This window comes from Microtus oregoni, unplaced genomic scaffold (genome assembly GCF_018167655.1).
Source record: "Microtus oregoni isolate MIOR12 unplaced genomic scaffold, Mior012 000015F_ref0000493, whole genome shotgun sequence".
Lineage (NCBI taxonomy): Eukaryota > Metazoa > Chordata > Mammalia > Rodentia > Cricetidae > Microtus > Microtus oregoni.
The window spans coordinates 16,753,138-16,767,163 of NW_024543074.1; the positions used below are offsets into that span (position 1 = coordinate 16,753,138).

The 14,026-nt window shown below is 41.3% G+C and overlaps 1 protein-coding gene across 1 annotated transcript; it reads right to left on the reverse strand.

Annotated features, from left to right (window-relative positions):
- Window positions 1-9,227: 9,227 nt before the first annotated feature.
- Window positions 9,228-10,603, reverse strand: LOC121456969 (C-C motif chemokine 12-like). Its single transcript, XM_041665549.1, has 3 exons — window positions 10,528-10,603; window positions 9,767-9,881; window positions 9,228-9,367 (listed from the first exon to the last, which is right to left on the reverse strand). Exons 1-3 carry the CDS (start codon window positions 10,601-10,603, stop codon window positions 9,262-9,264), a joined length of 297 nt encoding a protein of 98 aa, XP_041521483.1. The 3' UTR covers window positions 9,228-9,261.
- Between the last annotated feature and the right edge of the window lie 3,423 nt (window positions 10,604-14,026).

A 14,026-nucleotide genomic window follows, 5' to 3' on the forward strand; every position in this document is an offset into this window, starting at 1 on the left:
CACAGGGCAGGGAACCCTGACTGCTCTTCGGGCTGATGAGGGAGGGGGAGTTAATTGGGGGAGGGGGTGAGAAATGGGAGGCGGTGGTGGGGAGGAGACAGAAATCTTTAATTAATAAATAAATAATAAAAAAATAAACATTGTCTCTCTTCTTGAGTTAGATATTGCGCCATCAGCTAAACTTTCTGTAAGGCTGGTTAACTGGTTAGACTGTGAGTGTGGAGAGGTTGGAATGCTGCAAGGTATTTAACATCCTAAATAACCACTGTTTCTCCGTGTCTATGTGAGACTTATATCCGGTGCCTGAAAGATTGAATCCTTTTGTAATATATTAACTTACAAGAACTCTAATTCCCTTTGCCAAAGCAAAGACTCTGTCAGACCACACCCTAGGGCCTATAGTAGAAGTTTCTCCACATTGCTGGGACCATTTATTAGTGTTTCTGCCCATGTATTTAAAAAGGGTCTTTATTTCAAGTTTCTTTGTTCTGATGCTATGAAAACTTCATCAAACTGTTAACACCTTGGGAAATGGACTGTGAGGTGACGTAAATTTCTATGCCTAGACCACGATTCCTCATAGTTAGCTCCAGCTTAACGTATCTCTTATTCCATTTTTGGTGAGAGTTGTGAGTTTTGGTTCTGGGTTGTAGTTTTTTTTTTTTTTTTTTTTTGCATTGAAGGGAAAGTGGCAGTGACGAAAGCGGAATGTTGACAAATGAACAAACTCAATGCTCTAGGGAAAAAAAACATGAACAGAATGTCCTTTGAAATATACAAAGGACATCCAAACAAATAGCATTTTAATAACTTATTCAGATTAAACTAGTGGACCATGAGTAGACATCAAGTAGATATCAAGGGATATCCAAGAGTACACAGAATTCATCCACATCCATCCAAGAAGTCAATGTTGAGGCATGAAAACATGGGCCATGGAGAGCATTTGAAGCTTGGTTTGGAGTCTCCTGGAAACCCCAGGCATGAAGGGGCTGTGGAGAGAAGCTGAGGCTTAGTACCAGGTGGAAGAGTTGTGGACCTTGATAAGGTTAGAGAGTGACAGCTGGTTCCAGTTTCTGTGTGGACACCAAGAGTTCCCAGGACCATGGAATGACCCCCAAACTTGGAAGCAGATGTGGAATGGAGCCAACCTGTGGCTACCAGACATTCTGCGTCTGCTGCAGATGGCCTCGCTGGAAGAGTGGAGTTGCCCACCTCTTTAGGTGCTCAGAAGATTATGAATGAGAATGAGTCCCTGATGTCAGACACTGAGATAGTTATACTGTTAAATTTTTGTTTACTTTGATTAGATTTAAGCTGTGCAAGGAATTTTTTCTCTGGGAACAAGGAAATAGACAACTTAATTTGGATTTTAAATTAACTTGTAGTTGAGAAACATTTAACTTTTAAAGATATACTTTCAGAACTTTTTTAAAAGATTATACTACTTTTATAGTTATAGCACGTTTTATATTATGGTTTTAATATTTAATCTTGGGGACAAACAAGAAAGGAAAAGTCATGTCGAGATAGACAAAGAGTGGACTAGGTAGTTAGCTCTGTTGTCAACTTGACACATTTAGCAAGAGAGAAAAAAAGAACCTCAAGCAACAAGGCATTGCTTCCGTCAGATTAGCCTGTGGGCATGGGGAACATTTTCTTCATTGATAACTGATGTAGAAGGAGGATCCAGCTCACTGTGATTGGTGTCATAACTAGAGAGGTGGGCCTGGGCTGTATGAGAAAGGTAGCTGAGCTAGTCAGGGCAAGAAAACAAGGAAAATGTGTTCCTCCATGGTCTATGCTTCAGTCCTTGCCCTGAGTTCCTGCTGTGGCTTCTCTCAGTGATGGACTTTAACCCACACTCCAAATTGACTTTGTTTAGTGTTTATTATTTGAACAGAACATGTAGAGCATGCCTTTTCTTAGGCTGTGTGAGCCATACTTGTGCTATGGCCTTGCTTGGAAAGGCTGTAGAAACTTGAGGAGACTGATGAGTCTTGCAGGCGGATGGACGTGACTGGGGCAGACTACGAGGCTTTGTAGCCAGGCTCACGTCTTCACTCTGTGCTTCCAGGCTGTCAAGGCAATGTGCGGGCCAGCCTCTTTATCCTCCAACCATGCCTATGCCTACTTGACCTTCACGAATCCTCTATGCTCTTAAGCGCTAGAACAAAACAAACCATTTGTCCCTTAAGACACAGTTGTCAATTCCTTGTTCTTTTATAGATCACTAATCTCAGGATATTTTGTCCTAACAAAATAACTAAGACACTCACCTATATTTTCTCCAATTTTACCTTAAGTTTATGTAGCCTCGACTTTTGAGCAGTAGATAGACTTATATTTGTGATTCATTTAATTTTTGTAAAAAATAATGTATCTAAGTTTATTATCTTTTTTGAAGTTCTTACATTCACTACAGGACTAGTTGACAAAAATATCATCCTTTATTCTTTGAATTGTCTCTGCTACTTTTCCTTCTTTTTTGTAATTATAAGCATTCTTCATAAAATTTACCTGTCATTTTGTCTTTTTTTTTCATTCTCCTCCTTTTCTCTCCCCTCCCTTCCTACCTTCTCCCATTGTCCCCATGCTGCCAATTTATTCAGGTTATCTTGTCTTTTTCTACTTCCTCTGTACATTAAATCCATGTATGCCTCTCTTATAGTCCTCTTTGCTGCCTGGGTTGTCTGGGATTGTGAACTGTAGGCTGTTTTTTGGGTTTTTTCTTTATGTCTTAAAGCCACTTATGAGTGAGTATATATGATGTTTGTTATTCTGGGTCTGGGTTACCCCACTCAATATGATGTTTTCTATATCCATCCATTTGCCTGCAAATTTCAATATCTCATTTTTTTCTGCTGTGTAGTACTCCATTGTATAAATGTACTACATTTTTCTTATCCATTCTTCAGTCGAGGGACATTTAGGTTGTTTCTGGGTTCTGGCTATGACAAACAATGCTGCTATGAACATAGTTGAGCACATGTCCTTGTGGTATAATTGATCATCCTTTGGGTATATACCCAAAACTGGTATTGCTGGGTCTTAACGTAGGTTGTTTCCTAATTTTCTGAGAAATCACCTTACTGAAATCTAAAGCAGGTGAACCAGTTTGCACTCCCACCAGCAATGGAGGACTGTTCCTTTTACCCCACATCATCTGCAACATAAGCTGTCATCAGTGTTTTTTATCTTGGCCATTCTCGCAGGTAGAGATGAAATCTCAGAGTTGTTTTGATTTGCACTTCTCTGATGGCTAAGGATGTTGAGCATTTCCTTAAGTAACATTCAGCCATTTTAGATTCCTCTGTTGAGAGCTTTCTGTTTAGGTTTGTACTCCATTTTTATTGGATTATTTCTTCTTTTCATTACCAATTTCTTGAGTTCTTTGTATATTTTGGAGATCAGCCGTCTGTTTGATATGGGGTTGGTGAAGATCTTTTCCCAGTCTGGAGGCTGCTGTTTTGTCTTGTTGACTGTGTCCTTTGCTTTACAGAAGCTTCTCAGTTTCGGGAGATTCCATTTATTAATTGTTTCTTTTAGTATCTGTGCTACTGGGGTTATATTTAGGAAGTGGTCTCCTGTGCCAATGCAGTCAAGTGTATTTCCCACTTCTATGAGGTTCAATGTGGTTGACTTTTTGTTGAGGTCTTTGGTCAATTTGGACTTGAATATTGTGCGTGGTGATAGATATGGATCTATTTTCATTCTTCTACATGTTGATATCCAGTTGTGCCAGCACCATTTGTTAAATAAGCTTTCTTTTTCCATTATATATATATATATATATATATATATATATATATATATTTGCTTCTTTGTCAAAAATCAGGTGTTTGTAGGTGTGTGGATTGCTATCTGGGTCTTTGAATCATTTCCTATGATTCTCCTGTATATTTTTATACCAATACCAGACTGTTTTCAGTACTGAAGCTCTGTAGTAGAGTTTGAATTCAGGGATTATTATGACGCGTCCCTAAGTTTCTTTATTAACAGATTGTTTTGGCTTTCCTGGTTTTTTTGCTTTTCCATGTGAAGTTGAGTATTGTTCTTTCGAGGTCTGTGAGAATGGATTTTGATGAACATTGCATTGAATCAGTAGATTGCTTTTGGCAAGACTGCCATTTTTACTATGTTAATTCTATATACCCAAGAACATGAGAGATTTTTCCATTTTCTGGTGTCTTCTTCAATTTCTTTCTTGTCATACATGTCTTCCACTTGTTGAGTTAGAGTTGCTCCAAGATATTTTATGTTATTTGTGGCTATTGTGAAGGGTGATGTTTCTCTGATTTCTTTCTCAATCCGTGTATCCTCTGTGTAAAGGAGGGCTACTGATTATTTTTGCGAGTTAATCTTGTATCCTGCTTCATTAATGAAGGTGTTTATGAGTTGTAGAAGTTCCCTGGTAAAATGTTTGGGGTCACTTATGTAAACTATCATAACATCAGCAAATAGTGAGAGTTTGACATCTTTTCCAATTTGGTGCCCCTTGTCTTATTGCTCTAGCTAGAACCTCAAGTACTATATTGAATAGATATGTAGAGAGTGGACAACCTTGTCTTGTTCCTGATTTCAGTGGGATCTCTCTGAGTTTCTCTCCATTTAGTTTGATGTTGGCTCTTGGCTTGCTCTATATCCCTGCTACTTTTCAATGACAATTTGTATGGATCTTTTTCGGTATCATTGATTTAATTTCTATCATGCAGTTAGTACTACGGCATCTTTATGTTTGTGTCTATGTGAAAAGCGTCAATGTCAGGTAATGTGAGTCCTCTGACTTTTATTTTTCATCACTGTGTTGTCTGGATATTCTGCCTCTCTGTGTAAACTTTAGAACCGGTTTGTCAATATCTATCAGAGAACTTGCTGGGGTTTTGACTGAAAAATGTATTGAATAAGGAGGTCATCTGGGGAAGAGCTTAGAGACTGATAGACAAGAGGTTGAAGCTGTGTATCTTCTTCATTTCCTATCCTATTGTTTTAGACATGGTTTGTGCCCCCAACCTGAATCTTGCTGACTTTGGTAGACTGGCTAGCCAGCAAGGCTCCATAATATACCCATTTAGTGGCATTGCATATGGATGTTACCATTTTGATTTTTTTGAATGTGGGAACTGTGGGATCCAAACTTGGGGTCTTATCTTTGAATACCAAATGGTTTACTCACCAATCCACATTCTTTGTCAATTCTGAAATCCTTATTTGATCATGAACTATTTATAAGAGTTTACTTTTGGTATCTGTTATTGATTCTCTGCAAAGGTCAATCATGCTTTTTTTAAAGGCAGCTTAACTTCCTCCTTCCGTCTATGTGTCTCACTGTTTTCCTGTCCATGAGTCACGCAGACTTCCACTGATGCGCACCGCAGTGGTGAGAGCGAGTGTCCTTGCTCTGCTAGGCTCAGTCTGGAGAGAACAGCATCTGTAGTGAGTGTGGAATCCACTACAGGTCATTGTAGATGTTTATTAGGTGTAAGAAGCTGCTTCTGTTCCAAGTGTGTTGGGAGGTGTTTTTGGTTTTAGAACCCTGGTGGTTATGCACTTCTGTTAAATGCTTTTAAATGTCTATTGATGAAATCATGTGACCTCTTGTCCTACAGCTGATTAAAGTAAAATGTTACACTATTGACTTTTTAATACTTTTTTCTTTGAGATCATATTTATATGTATGGATATGTGCATATATGTATGCATGTGTGAATGTGTGGTGTAGTACATGTGCGTGTCTTCCATTGGTATCTGCTAATGCATGTGTAGTTGTTCACACCTGTGGGTTTGTGTGTGGTTAGAGGTTGACATTGTAATGTCTTCCTCAATCACTTCTACACTTCATTCTTTGTGACAGATTACCTTCCATGAGCCTGGTTATGACCAGGACTCAGTGGCAAGGAGGGTGTGTCTGGCCCATACTTTTCTGTGTTATATTATGTGACTTCTGATAGGTCGGGAAGAGGAAACAGATGACAGAATTGACTCTTCTTACTTATAACCTCAGCACAGCATGTCTCTGCCTTTGTGGATCTTCCTGGCCTCAGAGAGTAAATTTGCAAGTTTTCCTTCTGCTTTTAAGCTTTGGAACCAGTTGTTAAGTATGGGCATCATTTACAGCTTCAGTGCTCAATAGAATTCATTGGTATAATCTGCTTGGAGATGTTGTGCTTTCAGCATTGGAAGGCTATTATTTACACAATTTATGTAATGGATAAAGACATATCTTGATTATTCCCATTTCTCTATGCAAGTTTTGGCAGAGTATGTATTTCAAGAAACTGAATGGCTTTTTATATGCCTTCTAGTTCTGAACCAAGAGTTCTTAATAAATCTATTATTCTCCCTGATCCTGTCTTGTCTAGGGCAGTGGTAGAGATAGCCCTTCTAGCATTTCTAACGATAGTAATTGGTGCCTTTGGTTATTTCATGTGGCTGTCCTAGATGAAGTCTTTTCAAAGACTCAACTTTGGACTCATTGATTTTTGTCTATTATTTATCTATGCTCTTGTTTTTCTTTTATTTTTCTGCCTGGTTTAGGTTTATGGTGCACACAGTCATGCACAAACACATATGCCACACATAAATACATGACTGGAGGAGAAAGAACACTGAGGAGAGGATTCCTTCCCTTTAAAAGGATGCTCATGAATTCTCAGGTGTTAGGGGTCAGGACAAAGTTTACCTCTATTAGTTTCTCTTCCTGTGAATGGAGATGCAGATGGGTGCTACCATAGCTGGTTCTTTATGTAAGAGCTGGAGGATCTGAACTCAGGTTCTCATGGTGGACCAAGCATCTTACCCACTAATTTTTCTTTCTCCTGACCATTCTGAAACCTCCCTATGATACCTGGCAGAAGCACTCGAGGAGGATGGGTTTATTTTGGCTTACAGTTCCAGAGAGCACAGTACATCATGGATTTTGGATAGCACTGTGATCAGAACAGCATGGTCTATAGTCTTGGGAATGTGGGGCTGGCTACGCTTCAGCAGCAGACAGGAAAAATGGTGGGTCATTACCTCCCAATGACCTACTCCATCTCACTCACCTCTAGTTTTTATTCCTTCCCTAAATGTTGCACCATCACCCTCAAATATGCCACTGGCTAGGGAACAAGCGTTCAACACTTGAGCCGAGGAGGGACATTTCTCAGCATGCCATAACAAATATATCAGTCTAGTTCTACTATTAAAACATAATTACCCTAGACATAATGACTTATAAGAGGAGATTGATTGCTCAGTGTTTGGATTTGTTGATGTTGAAGATCAAGGTATCAGCAAGGTTGATGTCTGGTCTGTATTGACTCTGCACACCTTCTGTGTGTTCTCCCACAGTGAGAAAGCAAAACAATTCCCCAAACCTCTCTTATTAACATTGATGTCACTTATGAAGAAGGCAGACACTCCCTGACTCCATCATCTGCTGAAGGCCCCCGCCCTTTGAACCTCACCACAATGAATGTTGTGGTTTCTATATGGCTCTTTTCAGGGGATACATGCTGGAAGCTTGGTCTCTAGGATGGTAGGGTGAGATGGTGAAGGAGCCAATAAGTATTGGGGCTGAGTTTGAGGAAACTTTGGTGTTGGGATCTTTACCCTTGTGAATAGATTGATGCTAGGAGTGGTTTGTAGGTATAGTGATGAATCATTGTGGTTGTTCTGTGTGCCTTGCCCCATTGGCACACAACATATTTCCATTCTGAATCTGATGTGCTTGGATGTATCCAGGTGACAATACTAGTGGCCATGCTAAGTTGTTTGGGCCTTCTCTTTTGACTTGTAAAGGAAGGAGCCTTACTCTCTTCAAAGAGCATACACATTCAACACAAATAGCTAGGGCTATATTCCAGTGTGAATCTCGAAGCAGCACAGACATTCAGACCACAACACTACTAAATTAATTCTGAGTCTAAGAACAGCCAGCCCTTACGCACCTACTGTGTGAGGCTATAAGGGATGAGTTCATTTTTAGGGTTCTTTGTTTCCCTTCTACAGCATTCCACACAGCATTGCTCTCTTGGCCTTGTTATTTCTGATTTCACCCTTGCTGGTACCCATTTTAGACTGTTGAGGTCTTCCTGTGCCATTACAGTGGCTGCTCCTAGGCCCTTCCTTCCTCATGGCATCCTGTGCTCAGACCTGACAACTCCTCTTTTTTACTGCCTCTCAGTGTGTCCTTGTCCTTACACTGTGAGACCACTTACTGAGTTCGTACTGGTTTCCCATCCTGCAGTTCAAGAGTCCCTGCAATATGGCTCCAACCTTTTATTTCTAATGCCTACCACCAATTCCTCCAGTTTTGGGGCATGCAGCTGGCTAGATTCCTTTCTCCGACTCAATACCCTCCCCTCTTTCCTGGGGAACTCAGAAGGACACTGTGCATTTGTGGTCTATCATGCCTACAGCAGGTATGTTGGAGAGCCATCTTCATAGGAAATTCCCAGTAGATATAGGACAGAGATGGCTAGCTTTCCTTGTTGCTTTTTGTCAGTCTTAATATGATGACCACTCTGGGCTTCAGAATTTATTACATGGCAAAGGTCTGAGAGAATAGTCTCTAGACTGTTGCATGAGGTCATAAAGGGACTCTGGAAAAAGTTGGGTGTGGTGAGAAAAAATAGGCTTAGAGAAGCTAACGAATGAGGGCAGCTGATGGGAGGGCTTGAACCAGAGGACTAGAGGGGCCTGGCATGTCCTACCACATTCTTCTAGAACCTTAGCTGAGTCTAGCCTAGCCACAAGACATTCCTGCAGGGTGATCCTATACTCTATTACCTTTTGCTCTGGGGTTTCACCTTCAGATTAACGTGACCCCAAATTGGAGTAATGTATTTAAAAACACATATCTATTTTTTCTTTTAAAATGCCACAGCCATAAAATAACACTAAACACAGCAGTAGAAAGCACACCCTCTATTCAAAGGAACACCAATTCCCTAAGAATACAAAAGCTTTTATAATGTTGATGTACCATGTGTGGATTAAACAATCCTACAGGCAGGTGCAAGGGAGAACACTTACAAGCTGTCAATAATTTAACTGCATTCATATAAAAGTAAATACACAATATGTAGATTAAATTCAGTTTATTTTGCCAAAACATAACTTAAATATCATTAAATATTATTTAAACAAGTCTATGTTTTAAATATTTAAAAGCATATCTTTTTAAACATCATAATAAATTACCATCACACTGCCCATGGGGAAAGGTTAGGGGAGAGTACAGAAGATTTCCCTGGGAATCTCAGACATGAAGGTTCAAGGATTCCGAGATTGAGACTTCTGATCCAAGTTCTTTATGGCCTTCTCAACCCACTTCTCCTTGGGGTCAGCACAGATCTCTTTATCCAGTATGGTCCTGAAGCTGTTGGGAGAGGGTGTGGTGGGGTTAGGCAGAGTGCTCTCAGCAATCTGCTCAGGGCATGCATGGCCTATTGGTCCTCAGACCTTTTCTACTCATCTATAGATGGAGAGTCAGGAGAGAAGATTGATAATGGTATAAGAAAGAAGATGCAGGAAGAAGCCCTGTTCTTGCTCTGCTAGATCAATCCTTCCAATTTTCTGGATAAATGAATTGGGTATAATCTCTTCAAACTGATTTATATTAATGGATTCTCCAATTGGCTTAGTTTATCTAGGTGAGGAAAAGACCAGGTGAGTAATATGTTCTATTTGCTTGACTCATGGCTATGAGTCCAGACTTCTCTCTCCCTTTCTCCTCAGATAGGAAACTAGCCCATGGTGCTGGGCGTGGCCTACTTACACCACAGCTTCCCAGGGACACTTGGTGCTGGTGATTCTGCTGTAGCTCTTCAGCCTCTTCATGGGGATCTTCTTAGCCCTTTCAAAACAGCATGTGACTGGGATGTACACCGCATCTGAAAATGATTTTATAAAGAGAGAGTTAGGAAACACTGCAAGGTGCTCTCACAAGGGACGGAGAAGACTGGGTTGTCCCTAAGAGTCACGGCTCCTGAGTTCTATATCTAGTGCCCAATCACAGAATATTACTGAATAAGCCCTGGCCATTGACTGTGTATGGAAAAAAAAAGGCTCATCATTTTCTGACACAGGAAAGTTAGTTGTAAGAACTTACTGTCCATCCCCTTGCTCCTGATGGCTTAGAGTCAACCTACTTTTAAGCTGAGAAGCTTCTCCACTATCTACACATGCCTACTGTTCTGGTACCCACTCTGGACTAAGACTCCAAAATTCTTCTTTAATCCATCATTCCTGTCACTCCTCTATTGCTTGAGATGGCCTTCTCACCTACAAGGCCACTTTGGGCCACCTCTCCAAACAAGGCTAGGGCAGTATCCTTAGTGGTTGCCTACGGCATCTTGTCCCATAGCTGGGGTCGGAGACATCACAGGGCCTGGCCTCTGTAGTCTGGATACTTGGTTCTGGCTCTCTGGCTAGTCACAATGGCTCTTTCTAATTTCTCCTGCACTCCCTGTCTCTCCAACAGCAGACCTATCAGGAGTCCTGAGTTGTGCTGAGAGACTGGGAAAGGAAATGCCTCACCTGGCCCAGCCCACACCTGTGGGCTGATGGTGCCAGCTATGAGCAGCAGGCACAGAAGCGCTGTGGAGATCTTCATGTTGAGGTCAAAGGCTTTGGAAGGAAAGCTGGAGGCTTCAGGAGGTAGCACCACCGTCTCTGCTCCCCTGGAGGCCACATCTGTCTTTTATATGGAGCAGGGAACTTGCTAGGATCCGACTGAAGGAAGAAGTAAGATCCTCCAGGCTGTGCTGAGTAGGCACCAGATCCTGGGGTGATTTCCTCACAGCCGGAAGGAAGTTGCGCGGTTTCTGTCTCCTGCCTGCTTAGACTGTGAAACTGAGGTGGAAAGGTATACAGCTGAGCCCAGCAACACGGAGGAAATGATGTCACGGGACAAAGGGCTTCTCATTTCTTTGAAATGGAAAAACATCTGTATGAAAGAAAAAAATTAGGAACTAAAAGTCATAGAGGAGTAAAGAGAGGCCGGGTTCTGCAGGTGGCTGGAGATAGGCTAAGTCTTTGGCTTTGGCCTTTATTACACCAGGCACTGCAACCCTAAAGCAGATGGGCTCTTCAGAACCCAGCTGGGATCTAAACAATCCTGGAGGAATGACAGGATACAGAGTTTGCAAATTTCTACCTTTTCCTAGTTCTTTCTTCCTTCCTTTTGTTACCACATGTTATACATGTTAGACCTAGCCTTGCATGTGCTAGGCATGTACTCTACCACTATGAACACCTACATGTTCTGACCAGTGCTCCTTTCCTTTCTTTGTTCCTTCGTTCCTTTGTTTCTCCTCCCTTCCCTCTTTCTTTCCTTCTTTCTTTTTTTTCTTTCTTTCTCGCCCTCCCTCCCTCCCTCCTTCCGTCCCTCCCTCCCTCCCTTCTTTCTTTCTTTCTTTCTTTCTTTCTTTCCTTCTTTCTCTTTTGAGATAGGGTTAACTTAGTTGCCCAACAAGTCTTGAACTAATTGTGTAAAACAGGCTGGCCTTGGATTTAAGATCAACTGTCTTCATCTTCCAAACATCTGGGTTAATAGAATTACATCAAGTATGCTTGGCTCAATGTCTGAAAGTCTCAAAGTCCTAGAGATACTCAGTCTGTAGTTGGTACGATTTTGAGTGGGTGGGATCCTGCAATGGAGGGGCAATGTTATAGTGGGTGTGACCCTACAATGAGTGGATACCACAGTGGGGGGTTCCTATGGTGTGTAGGATCTTTCAGTGAGGGATTCTGCAGTGAAGGAAGACTGTGTAGTAGGTGAGACCCTGAAGTGGCTTGGTTGCAGTTGCTTCTGCAGCATGTGGACCCTTACAGTGGAAAAGATCTTGTAGTGAGCATGAAATTCCACAGTAGGTGGGATCCTGCAGTGAGGTAGATCCTGTAGTAGAAGGATTCTATGGTGTGTGGAACCTTTCAGTGAACACGAGATCCTGCACTGTGGGAATCCTGCAGTGGATATCCTGCAATGGATGATATAATTCAATGGGTGAGATCGTGTGGCAGGAGGGGGTTGATCTTATAGGGAAAGATCTTTAGTGGGGGTATCCCTCCACTGGGGGGATCCTGCAAGGGAGGGAAATCTGCAGTGGAGTTGATCCTGAAGTCGGTGAAATCATTTGGAGAAGCCCATGAGTTCATGAAGATTCTGGAAGTTTGGGTCTGTTTGCTAACGACTTTCCAAAGCCCGTCATGACACACAGTGGGTGGGAGGTCATAGGAAGATGTGGAGGGAAACCACGTTGCAAATTGCTGACCTCACCTGTCTCTTACCACTCCGGCATCACCACCATTGAGTCTTAAATTACAGCACTTCCAGGCTGGCTCCTCTCACTAAGCAATATGGCATGTAAAGTTCCTCTATGCACTTTCTAGTTTAATAGCTCACTCTCTACTTTTTAAAAATTAATTACTATTTTTCATGGACATATATGTATTCATATTTATTATTCTTAACTATAAAGTGTGTAGTTCACATGAATTTGCAATCAGTCTCCATGACTCTTTCTATTTTGTGATGAACATTCTATGTTTAATAAACCAGCCCCATCCCCACCTGCTCCCTGACCCTGCAGAGCCACCTGATCTCACCCATTGTGTCACAGTATCCACTGACACTGTTCCCTTCTGTGATTTCAACTTCTCCACCTCATGTAAGCAAATGCACAATGCATTTAAACCTTCTTCAACTGCCTTATTCCACTTAGCAGTATGTGCTCAGGAGACTTCTATGTTGTTGGCGCATACCACAGTTTCTCTCTTTCTTCCAGGCCTTGTGAGATTCCACATTAGATTTGGCAGTGTGCTTATCCATCTATGAACATCGAGCTAGTTTTCCATGCTTTCGTTGCAAATAACCTTTTGATTTGCATGGGTTGGCAAGTGTCTCACCAATACCCACTTTAGATTTGAGTAACTATCCAGAAGTGGAATTGCTGAACGCTACGGTAATCATGTCTTTGTTTATTTTAGGAACTCGTCCCACAGAGCTTTCCTATTTGACATGCTCAGCAGCCACACACAAAGCTCCATTCCCGCCACGTCCTCGAGACCCTTGTTACAGTCTTCTCTAGTAGACATCTTAGTAGATGGGAAGTAGTCACTCATCGCAACGTTTGTTTCTAGTGCTCTAATGTTTACTGGCGATGGACATGTTTTCATGGACTTATCAGCTGTGTGCATGCTCTCTTTGGAGGAATGTTTTGCCTGTGTTTGAGTCAAGTCATTAATTTTTGTTGTTGAGCTGCAGATGTTCTCTGTTCTGGATACGAATTCATTATGATTGCAAGTACTTCTTCCCTTTCTCTGGACTGCCCTTTCATTCTGCAGATGCTATCCTTTAAAACTTTTTAGTTACCACAAAGTCTAAGTTGTGCAGCGTTGTTTCGTTGTTTGTTTTGCCACCTGTGAGTTGGGAGCCACGCACGGAAAGTCACTCTTAATACCAGCATCGTCACCATGCTATCTTCTCAGAGTTTTATTGTTTTTGATCTCAAATTAGGTCTTTGATACATTGTGAGTTAAATTTTCAATGTGGTGCTTGGAAAGGACCCAAGTTCATTCTTCTGCATGAGAATATCCAGTTTTCCCAGAATCATTTCCTGGGAAAGCAATCGAATTCTCTTGACAGTCTTCTTAAAAATCATTGGACCATATGTGGTAGGATTTATTTCAGGGATCTCTGTTCTGTTTCACTAGTCGTCTATTGTTATGTCAACACCACACTGTTTTGATTACTGTGAATTAGTAGCAGATTTTGGAATTCAAGATTATAGGGACTTTTTAGGGTTCATTGATATTCTAAGTAAATTTTAGGATGTACACCTCTGTTTCTACTAAACATGACACTAGGATTTGGACAGGGATTTGAGTCTGTAGGTTGCTTTAGTATTTACATCTTAAATGAACCTATGAGTAAGCTTTCTTTTCCTTACATCCTCTTTATTTTATTTTAGCAGTGCTTCCTAACTTCATTGTACAGTCATTATGCCTTCTTACTTCATTCTTAGTTTTCTCTCCT